This window comes from Apium graveolens, chromosome 1, assembly GCF_009905375.1.
Source record: "Apium graveolens cultivar Ventura chromosome 1, ASM990537v1, whole genome shotgun sequence".
Lineage (NCBI taxonomy): Eukaryota > Viridiplantae > Streptophyta > Magnoliopsida > Apiales > Apiaceae > Apium > Apium graveolens.
The window spans coordinates 190234565-190255954 of NC_133647.1; the positions used below are offsets into that span (position 1 = coordinate 190234565).

The 21390-nt window shown below is 33.8% G+C and overlaps 1 protein-coding gene across 1 annotated transcript; it reads right to left on the bottom strand.

Moving 5' to 3' along the window:
* Window positions 1-548: 548 nt before the first annotated feature.
* Window positions 549-13161, bottom strand: LOC141674017 (uncharacterized). The gene is made up of 13 exons (XM_074480747.1): window positions 13031-13161; window positions 11188-11594; window positions 10865-11111; window positions 10035-10147; window positions 9144-9223; window positions 8743-8884; window positions 8560-8640; window positions 3007-3111; window positions 1969-2151; window positions 1663-1755; window positions 1156-1295; window positions 1006-1072; window positions 549-881 (listed from the first exon to the last, which is right to left on the bottom strand). Exons 2-13 carry the CDS (start codon window positions 11578-11580, stop codon window positions 762-764), a joined length of 1764 nt encoding a protein of 587 aa, XP_074336848.1. The 5' UTR covers window positions 11581-11594; window positions 13031-13161; the 3' UTR covers window positions 549-761.
* Between the last annotated feature and the right edge of the window lie 8229 nt (window positions 13162-21390).

A 21390-nucleotide genomic window follows, 5' to 3' on the forward strand; every position in this document is an offset into this window, starting at 1 on the left:
TATTCTTATATATTATGGTAAAACATAGTAATAATTCAGTTTAGTGGTGCATTAGTGCACTCCTTGGTAAAGATGTTGCCTTCGAAAGAAGAAAAGTGATAATTGTTTCAGAAGATTGTTGCCCAAATATATAATTTAGTTTAACAATGTATTTCCTGATAATAATGTTCTTTTAGACGGATAAAACTGACTAATTACCTCGTAAGATTGTTGCTAAGTATGCACCACAACAATGTAAAAACAGATGCAAGTGTGTATATATATCTGAAAATCGCCATTTTTTAATATAAAAGAATATTAACAACTCTTACAAGAAGTTTTTCAGTCTAATTTTAAAGTTTTGACGACCTTAACTCTAATTTAACATAGAAGGGAGCTTGAATAGTTATGTATTTAACATTATTCATGATTATTATTATTAGTTATTTGAATTTCAAATATATCCTTTTTTTACACTTAAACCTTAAATAGAAGAACATTTTTATTCTTAAATTTGTGCTTTGTAAAACAATTGGGTGGGGGCTGGGGGTGGAACTGTCAAAGAGAAGTCGTAAAAAGAGATTGCATAACTGAGAAGGCAAATTGTCTTTTCAATGGTCATGTTGTCTGCCATATGTTTCTAAACATTATGTACTACACTCTGAAACACTTGAAGAGAATTTGACAATTTAACTAAGAATTTGTGATATCAACTTCTAAAAAAAGGGTAAAATAAAAAACGTTCCAGTTGTAAATTTCCAGATGGATTGATCCAGATCTCCTTAACTTGACATCATGTCATGATCAATGGCATGAAGTGCTTCATTGGCAAAAAAACGAACATCAACATCTGGGTCCTCGCTAAGTTCCACCAGACAAGGGCGAATTGTTGTCTCAACCACCTACACGATTGTAAGAAAATATTTTACAAAAACTATACTACAAGGACTATCACCATATTAAATTGCAATTAACAAGTTTTACTGAAGTGAAAATAGAGGGTAAAGGAATGAGATAATCACTTACGGACTGATCGACTACAGTGATAAGGGATTGCAACACCTTTGCCACATTGAATTTGATGTTCGCCACTCTGAAAACAAGCAAACGATTTCTTTTTCTGTGACAATTCCAAAAACAAAGACACTGCAATAAAGTTTCAAGAAAGTCAATTACCTATCCTTCGATGCAATTACTAGAACAGGTAGCAGTTTAGAACATGTGATTTCTGAGCCCATGACAGGAGCAAGTAGAGATATAGCACGCAAGATTGTCAACCGATACAAGTAATGTGGGTTGTTAATCATGTCCAATACCTGCGAAAATCAAACGTTAACCTTTTATCTTCTCAATAAGAAAGTACACTGCAAAAAAAGTGAATTTTAAGCATGCTTGTTGATTCATGACAGATGCAATGCAATCCATTTATGCCACAAGTATTTGTCATTCGGAATAATATTCAAGATTCACATGCCAATAGTAAATTAAGATTAAACTACCAGCCCAATGATTAAAGAAGATGCATTATATGTACTTGGAACATGATTTTATCATCTCATTCACATGACGAACTAACCTTCTTTAATTTGTAGATTTATTCATCCCAGAAAAAACAGCTTGATAAAAAAATCAACTCATTATCACTGAGAAATAGGGATGTATTATTAATGCCGTCGGACAAACCTGTGGAATAATATGCTGCATCGCCCACTCCGGGCCAAATTCTTCTGCAAGGCGCTTCAAGTTATCGGCAGCAGCATCTCGAATCGAGCAAACCTGCACCTCATGCCAAATAATTGTAACCAAAGAAAAACCACAGTGCTAGATTTAAACCTTTCAACATGCTCTTTCATGTGACATTTCTTAGTTCATATTGACCGAGTAAATATGGACTTGACTAGTAGAGTGTAATTACAACTTGATCTTCTAAATAAAAAGAAAAAAAGGCCCAGATATGCAAAACATTTCAACTCAAGTAAATGAACAAACCTTATCCTTTAGCCACTCCATACAGAGAGTGCCAAGCTTATCATCAAAGAAGCCTACTCCTAATTGACTAGCTAATAGGGGAATATACTCAATTATTGCTAGTCGAACTCTCCAATGCCTATCCCCTGCGAGCTCAACAATGGCTGGTAACAGAGATTGGGACAAAAGATCTATTCCAATAACCTGCATGGAATGGCATTTAGCACAAATATCAGGAAAGGAGACACTGAAGACAAGTTATAAAATGAGTAATCACAACTACTAATTGAATACACGATATAGGAATTGTAACACACAGTAAATAATATCACCATGTAAATGGAAAAATGTGAATGGATGCAACTCATGGATTCTGTGTGCTGGTATGGAAAATAACAACACACAGAGAAACACAAGCAAACAACATAAAGGGTGTCAACACATTATATAAAGGTGTGTTTCATGAAAAAAATTAAGCCCTCGTCTAAATAGTGTAACTATGAACTATTTTCTGCAAAACTTTAGTTAAAAAGAAACTACAGTCTGACCAAGTGACCATTATCAATCAAAGGGTTATAAAGTACTTAGAGTATCTACAAAGGTTTGCCAATCTGGTCCCGTATACAGAGAGAAAATATATGAAAATGAGAAGACATAAACTAGAGTACTTGCAAGTGATTTTTGGGCAATTCGATGTGCTTTAAACAATTTGAAAAGTTGTCAGAAGTTAGCAATATGGTAAGTTGTCAAACTTTAGCAACATTGCAACTCCAACATGTTGGCAACTACGAGATCCATGCAACAGAGATACTGGCAACCCCTATTGGAGATGCATTTACATTCTAGATGGGAATTTTGGAGGCATGAATACATTCAGCAAGAGAGATGTTTTCTTGAAAATAATCACAATACATAACCAAACTTTTATAAACACATATACTACCTCTATAAGTACATAATTAAGCTTGATATCTAAGACGAGGCCGACAAATAATGCATAATCTACTCTGTAAAAGTGCAGACAAAACAAAAAAACTTCAGCCAAAATATTGCACAAACCTGATTAACTTGATCTAGCTTGCTAATAATGTTGAGTCGCACATCAGGAAATTCATCCTTCAGAAGGGAGAGAAATATTGGAAGAAGCTGCTCAATTGTTGCATCCTGCAATAGACACCAAATGAGTCTCAAAACTAAGCTTACAGAAAGAACTGAATTAAGCATTTACAGACAAGATATAGTACAGCGAATCACATCCTGGAAATCGAGAATAAGAATTACGGTATAGTGCTTTTTAAGACCAGTGAAAGCTAGATATAATCATGATCAAGAAAAAATAATTAATGACGGAAAAATCATAAAATCATATATGGTCCTCTAATAACAACATAAAGGCACTACCTTGGATAAGTTTTGCAGTCCCTGCTCCTTTTCATATATCTTTATATAGTACCATGGATACAAAACAAAGATGCTAAGCATATCAGCTTAATGTATTACAATGGAAAGTTCGACTAGCAATTATTGAGTATATTCCGCAGTTAGATAGTCAATTAGGAGTATTACTATTAGCTATGATTTAGTAAATCCATTAGTAGCTATTTCTAATTTATACTCATATAAATATATAAATAGATATAATAGAACCGATCGTAATTCATTCAAAGAAGTGGGAGGCTCGGATCTGTAATACAAATGGGTAAAAGGGTAACACCGACATGGCTGCAAACACTCAAGAGACACAAGAATTACATCTATAGTGCCATCCGGGTTGCCCCGCCAAAATACGGGTCACATCCACAAAATATACATTTCAACTGAGAAATATTAGTTTATCATATAATTTTAATGTTAACAATATGTATCATATAACTACACTTCTAATTTATCCATATTTCTCTTTGACTTTTGTTTATCTACCGGTTCACCACTTAAAATCTTTAAATCGGAGAGATAAAGATATTATTCTAATTCTTATAATTGTTTTTAAAAAGATATAATAGAACAGATTGTAATCAATTCGAAGAAATAGGGAGGCTCAGATCTATAATATAAATGGGTGAAAGGGTAACACCGCCATGGCTGCAAACACTCAAGAGACACAAGAATTACATGTTTAGTGCCATCCGGGTTACTCTGCCAAGATACGGGTCACATTCACTCGCTACCCATTTTTTTTTTTTGCTAAATCACTCACTACCCATTTTTACTGAGAAAGACCTAATTTATCATCACAGCCTTTTTAGTAGTAACAAAACTGGATTGCGTTTTTTATTGTTTAGTCAGAGCAGAGTCTTCAGCATTCATAATGAAAAGAAAAGGGCGGTTGATTGAAGAAATTGAAATCATAGGCTGTAGTTCAGAAGGGCAACCACCCTTGGAAACTTCCCTTCTCTCTGCAGCCTCATTCTCGTCTTTCGCAATTTTTTATTCCCTATTTTCCACTCAGACACAATCTTAAATAGGAAAGGGGTCTTGTAAATCAGGGTATTTTTGTCTTTGCATATATTGAACCGGTCAATAGCGACGAGAATGTCTATGGTGTTATTATTAATTTGGTATTCGGTTTTTGATTTAGAAAATCGAACCAGATATTTGATTCCGGATTTTTTAAAATATAATCGGTTTTAACTTAGAATTTAGTTCGCACTATTTTGAGAAAATTATACCCAGATCCAGTTCAATTTTTTAATATGTAACAACTTGTTGAATTCCAATATTATAATTAATACCTATTAATTATTTTTATTCTTATTTAGCGAAGTTGACAAGGTCACTTGAACTAAGAATTACTGATTACGGAGAATGAGGTGCATTTTGTGTATATTTGTTTTTTGTATAAATTCATTGGAAACTGTCAATCTGCCATTACTTATCCAAGTAAATGTTTGTATTCGAGAAAGAAATTTAATTATCCGAGTATTTAAAATAAATTAGTAAATTTACAATTCTATAAAATATATAAATTTGTGGTATCATAAGTATATATATTTTGCTAAATGATATGATAAATATATGCCAGTTAATAAAGAATATCTAAAAAAATACTTCCAAATTTTACTTCGATTAATCCTTCCGATTTTCGATTAATCCTAAAATCGGTACCTCAACCTATTAGATCTGATTGCTGATTTTTACAACACTATCCTCAAATATTAAGTAATGTGCTTAGAGCAACTCCAATGCCTCTGTCAGGAAGGCAGCAGTAGTATAATAATAGTAGTATGTCAAGCCAAGAGTCTTATTAGTACTACAGATATGGTAGTATCAGGTCATTAAGGGTAGTATGGTAATTGTAGAGTTAGTTACATTTGCAGACTAGTATAAATAGAGTTGTGAGAATACTTTTCAGATTATGCATTATGAATATATGAAAATGGAACTTGTTCCACAAGTCTCTCTCTTCTCTCTCTAGACATCTATCTTCTTCTTCAAGTTACTATCTGATTCTGTCTCTCTCTACAATTTCTGACTCAATCTCTCTGTTTCTGCCTCTAATCTGCTGTTTCTCTCTGTTTTGAACGGCCAGCAAACAGATCCTGGTGGTTGTGGTTTAAATGGCCAACAAACAGATTTTGTTGATGTGTTCAAAGATCTGGTCAGGAATATTCAAGAAACTCAAGGATTTTGTGTTGAGACTGCTGAAATTGTTAATAAGATAAATCAATGGTATGCGCATTCTGCAAGGGATGGAATGAAGGTGATATACACAATTACCTTAAGATGAGACAAGGCATACCTAAAATGGATAGGGTTATTAAAATTGAAGACCCCGAGGCCTCAAAGAAAAGTGTAAAAAGAACCATTTTTGATCCAGGAGGATATTTGAAGTGTTTCAATCATGTTTACTATGGTGGTTCTACTGAATTTCTAAATGGTCATTACATGGTGCAAATTGTTCTAGAGGTAGAAGAGCTGACCAATAAATTACAAGAGAACAATTGGAAGTTTTATGCCCTCATCAATGCTCCAAGGCAGCATCTCAGGGAGCATGTCTCAGCCTTCTATGAAGATATATTAGTGCATTGGAAAGTTGGACAGGTCTACCTGAACCAGCAAGAGGATAGTTTTGAAGAACATGATCCACCATGAGGACATGGTTCAATTTCAAGGAGGGAGGAATGTCAGGAAGGCAGCAGTAGTATAATAATAGTAGTATGTCAAGCCAAGAGTCTTATTAGTACTACAGATATGGTAGTATCAGGTCATTAAGGGTAGTATGGTAATTGTTGAGTTAGTTACATTTGCAGACTAGTATAAATAGAGTTGTAAGAATACTTTTCAGAATAACAAGTCTCTCTCTTCTCTCTCTAGGGTTTCTCTCTAGAAATCTATCTTCTTCTTCAAGTTACTATCTGATTTTGTCTCTCTCTCTCTCTACAATTTCTGACTCAATCTCTCTATTTCTGCCCTCTAATCTGCTGTTTCTCTCTGTTTCTTTGCTATATCTAGCAGTTATCTCTCTCATATAACTAGAAAATACCAAAAACAGTTACAAAACTAGTTCAGGAACCACCAATTCCTGACAGCCTCCCAGGCTCGTCGCTATAATATAATGGCGATCCAACTGCTGAGGTATCAGCTACGTGAATAGCCCATCAAAAATTTAGCCAGCCTTCATTTTCAGCTAATGTGGTTAGTGTCTACAGCTAGTTACTTCAATATTTTAAGATTATCTCTCTACTCAAGATATTGTTGTGCCTATAAGCGTCAAGTTAAAAGTATTTTTTTTAGTATCGAATCATAACGGGATGTTTGGATCATGGGATTTGAATCCGGTTAACGGATCTCAGAATAAGATTTTAATACATTTTTGTTGTACAATCTCATTCTCAATCCCGTTCCTCGGGTTCAAATCCCACGATCCAAACGGGCCCATGATGCATTCAAAACTTTTTCTTAATAATTATGGTTGCTATAGTATAGATTTATTATTCTGAAATCTACTTCATCCTATTGAATTTAATAAAAATATAGCTAAAAGACAAAATAATTCATTGTAAAAAGATAATAAAAAAAGGAACACAATTAATGAATATTATAAAAAAGTTACAATTATCAGAAGTTATAACTACAATATAAATTACATAATAAAGATAAATGATTGAGAAATTTAATTATAAAGAATATAAATCCTATTACTAATTATTATAAAAATTATTAGCTAGCCAATTTGGCCAGCATAGTTGGGAGCAAAAAAAAAATTGACTAATAAAATTTTAGGTAGTTAGCATTTTTATGTCTCTTTAGTTAGCCAAAGGGCTAGCACCATGGAAGTTGATGTTAGATAGCTAGAGGCGATCGACAAAAATCCCTTGATCAATTTCAAAATATGCATGGTGGAGAAGCATCTCTCTCAATTGCGCATGTTTAAGACATGTAACTCTCTTATGCACATATGCGATGTCGGGGATGCTTATCTTTGCGCAATGCGTGATGATATTTTTACTCGTTATTAATGTTATACTGTAGGCCTTCAAAATTTAGACAGTTCATGTAATTTTTCCATAAATGGAAGCTAATAGATGAAATCAAAAAATAAGAATATAAACTTGGGAAAAGAAGTAGAACTAAAGGTATTTTCAGAGTAACATTGGGTGAAACCCCTCGTAGGAAGCCACTGATTAATGTTAATGATTTGTGATTAAAATGACAACATAGTCTCCAGAACACAGGGTAGGCCATTGCTTATTCAGATGGTATAAACTGGTTATTGACCAGAAATAAAACATGGAAATTAAAAGATGTATTTTCCAATTTAATTTCCAGTTCCCAAAAATTCATGTTTCCCCTCTGGCACAGATCAAAGCACTAATTAATAATCTGATACACATGCAAGGGAAGCATATGTTTAAAATACGTATAGTGAATATGTGTATCTCTCAATTGCACATGTTGGAGATGCTTATCTCTCAATTGCGCAAGTTGGGGATGATTATCTCCAATCATTGCGTGAAGATTTTTTTTACTACTTATAAAACATGCTTCCCTCGTATGCGTATTTGACGTGTTTTAGGCGTTTTTCCAAATTTTGGTACTCTCGTCACCCACTTTTTTTAGATTATTGTAGTTGATGTATTGTTTTTCATAGCAGAAGCTAAAAGTAAAAACTGAAAGATAAAAACAGAAACTTAATCTAGAAATTAAGGGAACATAACTTCAAAGTTCTAAACTACAAAGAGGGATACCTGAAACAAAAAGGTGAACAGGTTCATCCTAATAGGTCATCGACAGAAGCTCATAAATATGTAGATGATGGTGAGACCAGTCCCCGACACAAATGTCACAGGGTAAACCGTCAATTACTCATAATAGCAAAATCATGTTTATGACCAGAAATCAAACATAAAAAATTTAACGATGTCTATTTCCTTTTTGGTTTTTAATTCTCAAGTTTTCAGATTTCCCCTCTGGCACAAATTTTATCACTAATTAAATATTATACTAAAATTGCCTTACAGAGCATAAATCCACAACAATCCTGACAATACAAAGCATAGAAGGAACTAGAGGCTCCCTGATAATCAAAGCAACACAAGAACCCGTACTAATAAGAAATATGATAACAAAAACAGCAGAGGTTGCATATAACTAAAGAACCGTATATGTTACCTTTCCTAATACAGGGGCCATGCCCATTATAACAGAGGCTAGAGCAGACCTAACATGTTGGGAAGGATCTGAAGACAAATCCTACAAAATGTATTCACAAATAGTAAGATTACTGAGCTGCATGATAACTGAATACACAGTAAGAGAACTACCTAAAATTATGAGAGGACTAAAAACTCATACCTTCACACAGGGTAGAATATGCTGAATTGCTAGCTCTGGATTGAGAATCCGGGAGAACTTGGTAACCTTTCCAGCAGCTGCTATACGTACTTCAGCTTCATTATCTCGAAGTAGCCGCACATATGCAGGAACCAAATCCGAACTTCAAACATTAATGTAAACATTACTCAATTTACAAGAATTTCAACAGAGCATTTCAAATAACACATGCCTCACAAAATATTCTGCATAACTAACATGTTTAACATTCAATTTCCTTTTGACAACATTGCTCAAGAATGTTTCAGAAGATGTGGCCAAAAGAAGGTGACCTAAAATAAGGTATTCAGGAACTATACCAAAACGACACTTGAATCTTATTTTGATCAAGTACTAGAATGACACTAGTTACGCATATTCACCTCGTATGTTCGGGCCCCACAGCCTCACAGAGTTCATACAGCTGATTAGCAACCATGTAGCGAACACGCCAAGATTTATCCTGAATAATAAAGCAAATCACATGAACCTACTATTTGGTAACAAGTAAAGACAATTGGTAATGCCTTTAAGCATAAAAAACGAGGCAAAACGATGTGGTGTAAAAGTAGAAGTTCAGTAACGAACAGATATCCACTACAGTAGACTGAAAAGAACAAGCCAATATCTCGTTTATAAAACTCATAGATATCTTTCCAATTTAAGATTTGTTTTCTTATGCATCCAAAACAACCATTAGTATTTCTCAAATAATAAAAAACAGTGAACTTTATATGAACCAGATTAACATCAGTTCTCATATAACTCCCAGTGTTTGAAGTATACATTATTTGAGCAACTCAATATTTTCTTCAACAAAATGTCTAGCATAAACACCCCGTCCAAAATGTAAATTAACTAGTCAAGGTTAAAACTTTAGGCATTTTCCTGAAACCTGTGGGCCTGTGGCTGCTACAAAGAAGATATTAAAGGCTTTGAAATATTTAGTATGATAAGAATGAGAAACAGAAATTAGATTAACAAACTAAATTAGTCTCACTCAACTGAAAGATGATAACTTGAAGAAGATATTAATCACTACATGGAAATTCATACATATCGACAATAAAACATCGTTACAAGAATAGGTAAATAAACGTTTACCAACTACAAAAGTATCCCCATATAGAGTTTCTTGTATCATAAGAAATCAACTAAAGACACCACATATGAAGAATACCTTAAAGAAGAAAGCAAAACATGGTGTGGGAAACACTGAACTATTTGTATAGGGCAACACCACAACTTAAATAACAGTATGTCCAAAAGTGCACCTGCGAGAAATTGACAATGACAGGGAGAATATGTGCAATGCAATCCTGCGGCTCTAAAAGTTTTCCAAGAGCAGCACACCCTTCAACAGCTAGTAAGCGCACAGAATCTTGATCTGAAAAAAGCATTAATTACATTAAAATCATGCAAAGTCCTCGAATTAAAAAAAACAATGTACGGAACTTTCAAATTTTTTTAATTAAAATTGAATCAACAAGAAAAGAAATAGTATTGGCATGACATTAGATGTCAAATGAAGAAGCACACATTGCTAGTCCATATTGTTAACTAGACAAATATTTGGATAAGGGCATTTCCGTAAAGGAAGAACTATTTAATGCTAAGTTTATCCATGCAAACAACCAAAGGAAACTTTAATGTGGTGTTTGGTTGGGGAAAATGAAATTAGGAGAGAATGAAATAAAAATGTGTTCGCTATTTTATTGATATTTGAGCTCCCTTACTATTTTCACCCTTCCCTCCTTCCATTGTTTAACTTCACCAGTCTCCAACCAAACACAACTTAAGGATGTTAAAGCCTCATTAAAAAACAGCCATAATTAACAATTGTAGGAACTATAAAAGAACCCAACTAACCTCAAACAGAGGAATGTGTTTTTAAACATCTTAATACTTGTTTCTCCCACTCATATATCATTTCACTAAGAGTTTCTCTCACCTATCATGATCCTTTACCTCACTGTTGCCTTATGAGATAATCTAGAAGTTGGTCCAACTACCCAATATACATATACCAAGGAACGAAGTAACCAAATTACATATCCATCCCATTAATGTCCATGGAACAGTAACATGGGAATTGAGTGCTAACCGTCCTGTGTAAGCTCTTCAAACATTGCCATAACGTCAGTCTTAAGATGAGCAGCTTCAACTGTAGCAGCAAATTTTCCCAAGTTCGTAGCAGCGGACCTCCTCACCATAGGCATGTCATCTTGACACAACTGATTGTATATTGTTCTCAGTTCAGTCTTCAATATATCAGAGGCACTGGGATACGCAATGTGAAACAATCCACAAGCGGAGACTCGAGCTGTAAACCATTCTCCAGCTGCCAACCTCTAGAGGAACAAAAAGACCTTGTAAGAAATACGAAAACATATACAAATAACACAATTCTTTCAACAACCAAACAACCTTCAGTAAAGGTATAAACCAATCAACCACATCGCTCTCTCCCATCTGTGATCCAATCCTAGACAATGACTCAACAGCTTTATCCCTCACACATGTCTCCTCAACACTGCAAAGGGCCTCAAGAGGAGGAAGCAATGCGTGAGCATGCTGCACGCCTCCAACATAAGGAATAAACACCCCCAACTCTTCAGCCATCGCAAGAAGCACCTCGTCGTCGTCATCATTACTATCGGTTAAGAACGGAATAAGTTCCTTCCGCGTCCGCTCCTCACCAAGCGCACGAGCAATTGTAGAAAGCTTCCGAATAGAATTCAACCTCAACTGAATGTCTTCGTTTTTTAGCTCATCAATCAAAACAGCTATTGGATACAGCGGCTCGTCTGTGGTAGACATTGTATCTCACTCAACTGTAGAGAATTAAACAACTAATACATAAATAAATCCACATCTATATAGCTCAATCAAAACATATCACACAAACAATTTTGAAAACGATAAGTAAACACATGACTACTGACACATCAATTTAGCAGTTATCACAGACACAATCTCGAACAACGATATAAACTGAAATGCTTGTAAATTTAGAAGTAACACACACGCACAATATCAATTAAACGATAACACACAGATAATCTCCACAAACGATTTAAACTCAAATGTTTGTAAATTTGAAAGTAACACACACATACATACAATATCACACAAACAATCTCGAAAAACAGTATAAACTGAAATGCTCGTAAATTTAGAAGTAAAACACACACACGATATCAGTTAAACGATAAAAAAATCAACCTCCAAATATGATACAAACATAAATGCTCGTAAACTTGGAACAAACACACACACACTGACACACACAATATCATAAAACGATATAGCACAAACAACTACTCGAAAAACTATATAAAATAAAACGCTAATTAGAATAAAAATCACTCAATCTAAGTTTAATCGAACAATCATCACATACATTTACCGATAACACACGAACAATCACTTGAAAAACAACAAAAACTAAAATGCTTCAAATTCTTCAACTAATCGCCTGGTTCACATATACATAAACAGGTCTTTCTTGAGAGAACCCTCTTATATAGAGAACTGTAAAGAACCCTTGATTCTATTAGAGAACCACTTTAAACTATTTCATCAAATTTCAATGATTTTTTAAATAAAAACATGTGCAACTTTGTTTTTAATTGGGTAATTAAAATTTGTAACTATATATGATGAAAAATGAAAAAAAATTGTGTATTTACATTTTTTAAATAATAGTTCTCTACGGACCTCTATCTAAGGGAGCCCTCCATGGATTGTCACCCTACATATACATATACATAGATACATTTATTGTAAATGTCTAACTACAATTACAAATCACTCAATCTAGCTTTAATCGAACAATCATCACATACATTCTCCGATAACACGCAAACAATCACTCGAAAACAACAAAAACTAAAATTCTTCGCAATTTACAAGCAATCGCATGGTTCGCATCACACTAAAAACTAAACATACACAACAAAAACATATACATACACATCGATACACAAATATAAACGCAATTCGATCAGAAATGATTAAAATCACCGACAAATAAGTGTAATTGTGCGTATAAATGTAAGATCTGTACAGAATTAAATTTTAAAAAAGTGTGAATAATTAATTACGATAATAAATTAGTGAATCTAAGTTGAATCGAATAATAAACACGAATTAAATGATGAATAAAATAATGATAAATGATCGAATTTGAATAATTGAAATTAAAATATATAGATACAAAAGATGTGTGTATATTTGTGTGTATAGGTGGAGAGGGATGGTATCTTACCGTTCGGAAAAGATGTAGCCGGGCGGAGAGAGAGAGAGAGAGTATAGATTTTCATGTATCTATATAAAATAGTGTTTATATATTGTCGGGAAGCCCAGTAGATTTGTGATCAGGTTTGGAGACGGGGATAATTAGGATTGGGCTTTGGGCCGGTGAATGGGGTTGTCTGTCTAGCCCAATTTAACTGTATTTTTTTAATATCAAACCAAACTTTTCCACTGTATCACGCAAAAAGCAGGCGAATATAGGATGTACGTGTCTTTTCTATCATTCAAAAAATGAAGAGTTGGTTATTAGAAAGATCTCGACTTCTGCGTAAATATATGAAAATATGGAATTCAAATGTTTTTATATTACAAACAAACATACCCAGTATATCCCGTTTTTGCAGGGTCTGTGTACGGTAAGATGTACGCAACCTTCCCCACATTCATAAGAATGAAGGTTGTTTCCCGAAAGACCTTCGGCTTATGTGTGTGTATGTGTACAATATATAAAAGTGTAAAAATTCCAAATAAAATTTTTAAATTTGATGGCATAATTTAAAAATAAATCAAGACAAATTTTAGCCTATGACATTATTCACATAGAACTTACATGTATCTTGTAAATTCTCAGTGCCAGGAAAACCGCTGATAACTGCAAGAACCGTTTTCTTGTATGTAACTCCAGCCCTCAACCAAATGTTGATCCATATCTTACTTCTTGATATTTTCACCCATGGACAGTAAAGATGACAACATCTCCTATGACTATGACTCGGAGAATTGTAAATCAAATACTTCTTGTGTTAAAGAGACAATACAATCGATCTACCAAAAAAACAATTAGTACCAATAATGGATGAAACCTAGACTACAATAATTATAGACTTAAGCACATAAAGAATAATAAAAAAATGAATAAACTGACAATATATATTACTAACACCTCCAAATACAAAAACCATCTATCCCAAAAGTTAATCAACTACTCTAATATGCCTCCTCCAAGACCTTCGATCTAATACCATTTCACTCCGAAGGTTTATAAAATGTAAATCTAGTGAAAGTAGGTTATCCCAAGTTCTTATCGGTCTTACTTTCCTTCTCACACCCGGTAACACCAAACCTTCAATTCTCCAGACTGGGGCCGATATACATCTCTTCCTTACATGCCCAAACCAGCGCAACCTACTTTCCCTTTTTTATTATAAAAACAACTCGTAGTTTCCTTCTGAAAAAACCAATCGGCAATCTATCTAACAAGGTACGACCACAAATCCAACGCAACATCCTCAATTCCGCTACCTCGAGTCGATGTCCTTGAGTTTCGTTATCGCCCAACATTCCGCCCCATACAATAAAGCTGGTCTAATCGCCACTCGATAAAATTTTCCTTTTAACCTTAAAGAAATTTTTCTATCACACAGTACTCCTGAAGCCGCCCTCCACTTTAACCATCCAGACTGATTACGATGAGTTACATCTGCATCTATCTTACCATCTTTATGAATCATAGATCCCAAATACTTGAAACTTTCTTTCGGAACTAATAAATGCCCTCCAATTCTAACATCAACTCCCTCTTCAACTGGATCATTACTAAAGTTACACCACATGTATACAGTTTTTGAATGACTAACACGCAAGCCTGAAGTCTCCAATGTCACCCTCCATTGTTCTAACTTCTCATTTATCATCGACTTTGTCTCACTAATAATAACTATATCATCCGCAAAAAGCATACACCATGGGACGACATCCTGAATTCCTTTAGTGAGCACATCCATAATTATAGCGAATAAAAAAGGACTTAATGATGATCCTTGATGAAGTCCTATCTTGACCGGAAAATACTGAGTATCTCCAACCAGAGTCCTGACACAAGTCATCATTTGAGAATACATTGCTTGAATTGCCCTCACATATATGTAGGACACACCTTTACTATCCAAACTTGTCCATATTACGTTACGCGGAACACTATCATAAGCTTTTTCCAAATCGATAAACACCAAGTGCAGGTCCCTACTATGTTCCCTATATTTCTCCATTAAACGCCTAAGAAGATGAATCGCCTCTGTCGTCGACCTACCAGGCATGAAACCAAATTGATTTTCTGACACTGTAACCTTGCGTCTAAGCCTAATTTCAATCACTCTCTCCCATAATTTCATAGTATGACTTAAAAGTTTAATACAATGAAAATTACTATAATTCTGAGCATCACCCTTATTCTTGTAAATCGGAATAACCATACTAAGCTTCCATTCATGTGGTATCGTACCCGCCCGAAAAATAAGATTGAAGAGTTGCACCGACCACCGCTCTCCCTCCTTACCTAAACACCACCATACCTCTATCGGTATTTCGTCTAGCCCCGTGGCTTTGCCTTTACCCATCTTCTTTAGAGCCCACTCAATCTCATCACCAGTTATAGGTGGAATATTAGAATCCCAATATGCTTGACAAGTTGTTTCTCCCTCCATCGCCGCCCCACTCAAAAAAGACTCATTAAATAACTTTCTGAAATAATGATACCATCTACATTTAATATCTTCGCCCTTAACTAACACATGTGCTTCTTCATCCTTAATAAATCTGACAAATCCCAAATCTCGTTGTCTCCTTTCTCGAGCCTTTGCTAATTTATAAATTCCATTTGCTCCCTCATTTGTAGATAGCCCTAGATACAGTTCTTCATAAGCCTTATCCTTCGCCTCCCCAACAGCCTTTTTGGCTAGACGTTTTGCTTCCTTATAAATAGTTTTCTTTGTATCAAATTCCTCTTGTTCATTGCAGCACATAAGCTCCTTAAAGCGTGTTTGTTTATCTTTTACTCGCTCTTGTACATCCGCATTCCACCACCAAGCCTCCTTTTGATCATGGATTTTCCCCGAGGTGCTTCCTAACACATCTTTAGCGACACCCCTGATTAAAGATGCCACTTGATACCATAATTGGTTAACATCAGCTTCTTCAAAACTTCTTTGTTCCAAACCAATTTTTTCCTTGAAAATGCGTACTCTTTCACCCTTCAGATTTTTCCATAAAATACGCAGTGTCGCCACCTGAACACCTACCATTATCTTTCTCCTCATATAAATATCCATTACCAATAAACGATGTTGTGTAGCACACATCTCATTCGGAAACACTCTACAATCTTTGAAATTTTTGTTGCTTTTTCTCGTAATAAAATAATCTATTTGTGTGCTACACCCTCCACTCTTAAAAGTAATTAAATGCGGATCTCGCTTCTTGAAACAAGAATTAACTATCACCAAGTCATGAGCTAATGCAAATTCCAAAAGAATACATCCACTTTCATTCCTCATACCATATCCAAACCCCTCATGTGTGCCAACATAACCATCAGAAAATTTTCCAATATGACCATTAAAATCACCCCTATATATAAAATTTGATCACTAGGTATTGTACGAACTAAATCATCTAAACAATCCCAGAATTGTTTTTTCTCCTCGTCTCCCAAACCAACATGTGGGGCATAGGCACTAACTAAATTAACAACCACAACATCCAGAACTAGTTTAATCATCATCACCCTATCACCAAATCGATTCACCTCCACCACATTATTCCTCAGATGAGTACCTAACATAATACCAACACCATTCATATTGGTTACAACACCTGAATACCATAATTTAAAACCATTGGCTTCCTTGGTCTTAGCACCCTTCCACTTGGTCTCTTGCACACACACAGTATCAACATGTCTCTTCTTTAACTCATCTACAAGTTCTAAAAATTTTCCAGTAAGAGTGCCTACATTCAAAGAACCTACCCTAAAGAAAGAACCAACAACCTCCCTATTCCTCCCTCCACTCTCCAAAATGACTCTACTCGAGGATGCCATAAATAAAAGTACACCACTTATAAGAACAAGAACACTAAATAAATAAACTAAATAACACTAAAAAATCAAGAACAGTGACTTAAATATAAGATACAATACTGAAAGTGACTGTCGCAAGTCACTTACAACCCTACACTGTTTCTTGAAAATAACCGGTCGCAGAAACACCTCCCTTGTATACTCTGTCTTCCAAGATTTCCAAAATAATAATTGCCTTTGATCGGTGCCAGAGAGATATAAGATATGCAGAAAGCGTTTGAAAGCCTTATTACGAAAATCAACTGCGTCCCGTCTCGGCAGTCAAGGGGGAAGACGGAATATTAACAAATTGTCGTCGTCCGGTAATTACAGACAAAGAAGTTCGAAAGGGATGGAGGGATAAGGCGGGGAAGAGAGGGAAAGAGTATGTTCAATTCACGGAACAAAACCCAATCAAGAAGGAAACACGTTACTTTAATATCTTTAGTTTGGAGTATGAGAAGAACCAAGTAATTGAAGAAGAATCTATTGTACTATTCCGTTATTGAAGATCCAATTTATATTCTGGTCACTGCCACGGAGAATTTGAAGAAGATGTATACACGCGTATGCGTATATATGTATCCCAATAACCCCCAACTGTAACCAAGATCAGGCAACCAGAAACAGTACAAGTGATTGGAAAATGCCCAGACAGTGACAGGAAAGAAGGCAACAACGCAGCCCTCACTCACCCACACAGTCCACACACACACGCATAAAACCGGACAGGAAACCGGAGATTACACGGCAACACAGAACAGGCCGAAAATGGTGTAAAATACACAACACAACGGTATGTGTCCCAAAAAACAGATCTTTCGCGAAGTTGATTTTCTAACAGTCAAATATGATTACGATTAAATTGAATTAAGAAGTGTCATGTTTTTGATACTATGTGATATTCAAATGTTTTACGAAAAAAAAATAATTTCCCAAATTTAAAAATTAAGGAAAAGGACGTATGTACAAATGCGAACATTGAAACTATGTTAAAAACATGCCAAAAATTGCCTTCAATAATCAATATTCTTGTACCTTTGAAAGTTTACATTTTTTTAGTTTTAAATTTTTGTTTTTCTAACACCAAATAAGTTATAAACAAAAAACTTATGTATAGTGATGTAATGACTTTCTAGTCTATGGAAGAGATCTCTAAAAAAAATTGGCCTTATTATCGAGAAATGTTTTGCCTCCGTTAATTCGAATGTAAATTTTACTATGGTTAAAAATTTCTTACACTACCCATTAAATTTTCCAGATTGACAAGGATCGTAACTTGAAAAAAAGTAATCTCTAGAATAGCAGTTAAATTTTCAAGGCTGGAATTATGAGTTGAGGGAAATTTTTCCTCATCCCAAGTTGAATTCTAAGGTTGAAGGGTCACAAATATGATCTTGCAAATTTCCCGTAACCCGAGTTGAGTTCCACGTTGAAAAACCATAAATGTGATCTTGTCACTAGTAAATTTTTCGGCGTGATACCGGTTGGGGTTTCCGGAAAATACATCTTTTTAAAATGCATAAATCTGAGATATGATATAACGTTCATTAGAATGCAAATACTTTATTTTTTTATATCAATAATTTGCATTAAATTAGAATCATTTAACTAATGTTTCTTACATACGTATTTGTAGTTCATAATGAACTACAAAAAGAATGAATACAAGGGAGAATTGCTTCTGGTGAGTTGTCCGACAATAGACAGCTTATAATTCACTTGTCAGTGATAAAAGGATAGCTCAGCACCTGTGATTCTGTAATCCTCTTCTATGGATTCAACACGAATATTTTATCAAGAAGCTCCTTGAAGTTGGCAAACATTTTTGGATCATCATCCACAGAACGCAAAAGTATAATACTGAAATCTTTCAGCTCAAAATTATGAATCAACCTCTTCACAGCCTGCATAGGTAACTTAATAATTAAAGAACCGAAAGAGTACTACAAAATAAGGAGCATCAAGCTCAAGGGTACTTTTATGGGGATTTGTATAATATATCCCAAATTAGTATGTTACTTTACAGATGTATCCCATTTTATTTAATAATTATTAAAATGTCCCAAGGTTAAATTCTAACTCTTATAACTCATAAACATATAATTAGTTTATATATTTATATATTTATTTACTTAAATTGACTAAAATTTCCCCAGAATTTTACATATAAGTTAATAAACTAGAGATTAGTTTTAAGTAATCACGTAACATGACCTGCCAAAAAATTTTATCTTAGGTGTTTACTCCCGCCTTTACCAGCCAGTTATTTTTTTTATCAGGTGTCTACCCTCCCGCGTAATACACATCCTCATACCTCCCCTCAGTGTTTTCTCATCACTTGTGTTCTCTCATAATTATGGAGAGGGAGAAGATTCAAGAGATTATATCATCCAATCCTATGAGGTAATATTTCTTGATTGTTTACTTGTTATTCTTTTTTCTAAAATTTAACAGTTCTAATTGATTTAATAATATAATTGTCTTTTGTTAATTATAACAGAGATTCAAGATCAACCTTGATATGTAACCCACAAATTAGGTGTGTAACACCTAAAAAGTTGATTTGTCAACTATCCACCAAAGTATACACTCAAAGAAAAAGTCCACGTTTGATTGAAAAGGCTGACATACTAAGCAAAATATTTTAAAGATGGTGCTGGATTTGAAATTCATGTTGAAAAGTCCAGTCTAATGTCTGAAACCCATGTTGCGAGTAATCAAGATTTTGTGAATATGAATGTTGATGGCCTAGATCCGAATTTCTGGAATTTGGTCTCTGCAAAAGTTGATAATGTTGAAAAATCATTCAGTGTGATTCAAGAACCAATTATACAACTTGAGAATTTTGGAGAAGATGATTGTCATCCTGAAGATCAACTATGGAACCAACCACTTATACATCGTGAGGGTGAAGATAATAGAGAGTGGGATGAGTTTCTTTTTCATTTTAGCATAAAAACAGAAGTGATGATGAAGATAATGAGAAAGAAGTTGAAGGCAATGTTCCTACTTTAACAAAGCAAAATATTATAGTTAATGACAATGTGTCTTCTGAGAACTTTTCTAATATTACAAAAAGTTATGTTAGTATTGGGCCATTGTTGAATGATAATGATTTAGATGATTTTTTTGCTGCTGATTTGGTGGATCCCGAGTTGTTTTCTGAACCAGAAAATGATGAACAAGTTGTTTATGATAAAATTGAAGTAGGTTTGCAATTTTTGGACAAGACTGATTTTTAAAATTATCTTAGAAAATATTGTGTATCTAATATGATAGTATGCAAGTATGTCAAAATTTTGGACAACCGATCATGTGTCCCTGGTTTGTATAAGCACGGAAGATCCCTGGTGAGCCAACTTGGAGTATAAGAAAATGCTACCTACATGGAAGGCTAGAAACAATGTTCTAGAGAAAATTAATGGCAGTTATGATGAAAGTTTCAAACTAGTACCAAGCTTATGTCATATGATTACTAGAACCAATCCAAAATCAATTGCAACTTACACATATAACATGTACATTTTTTTAGTTTATGATATTCTCTGTTTTAGTTTATGATAATTAATACATACTTTATCACATTAGTACCTAAAATAATATATATTTTAGCATTAATACTACAAAATAATACATATTTAAGTGTTTAATATTGATTTAGTTTTTAAAATTAGTAGATACTTTTTTCTTTCAGAAAAATTATTTCATATATTACTACAATATTATTGTAATTTTTAAATTTTAATACATATTTTTCCTTATCATGTTGCATGGATGGCTAGAAATAATGTTCTGGAGAAAATTAATGGCAGTTATGATGAAAGTTTCAAACTAGTACCAAGCTTATGTCAGATAATTACTAGAACCAATCCAAAATCAATTGCAACTTATACATATAACATATACTTTTTTTAGTTTATGATATTCTCTGTTTTAGTTTATAATAAGTAATACATACTTTATTACATTAGGACCTAAAATAATATATATTTTAGCATTAAAACTATAAAATAATACATATTTAAGTGTTTAATATTAATTTAGTTTTAAAATTAGTAGATATTTTTTTCTTTCAGACAAATTAACTTCATATATTACTACAATATTGTTATAATTTTTAAATTGTACTACATGTCTTTTTCCATGCAAATTAATATATATGTAAGTGTTAATATTGCTTGGTTTTAAACATTTGTACCTATTTTTTTCTTTTTTACTAATTAACACATGTTGTAGTATAACACTACTTTAGTTTTAAAGAATATGTACATATTTGTTTCATATAAATTAGCACGTATTGAAGTGTTGATACTAATTTAGATTTAAAAACTAGCACATATTTTAGTAGAATTATGATTTAGCATTCAAAATTAAAACATATTTTTTTTCTTTACTACAAAATAATACATAATTAGGTGTTTAATATTGATTTAGTTTTAAAATTAGTAGATACTTATTTCTTTCACACAAATTAA

What these genes read in the sequence shown, in the direction of transcription:
- LOC141674017 (XM_074480747.1), bottom strand. Translation starts at nt 11,580, where the DNA reads ATGTCTACCACAGACGAGCCGCTGTATCCAATAGCTGTTTTGATTGAT. An exon ending in TGAAGAGCTTACACAGGACG is followed by an intron (nt 10,148 to 10,864) that starts GTTAGCACTCAA and finishes TGCTTTTTTCAG; the next exon opens with ATCAAGATTCTGTGCGCTTA. An exon ending in TCACTGTAGTCGATCAGTCC is followed by an intron (nt 882 to 1,005) that starts GTAAGTGATTAT and finishes ACAATCGTGTAG; the next exon opens with GTGGTTGAGACAACAATTCG.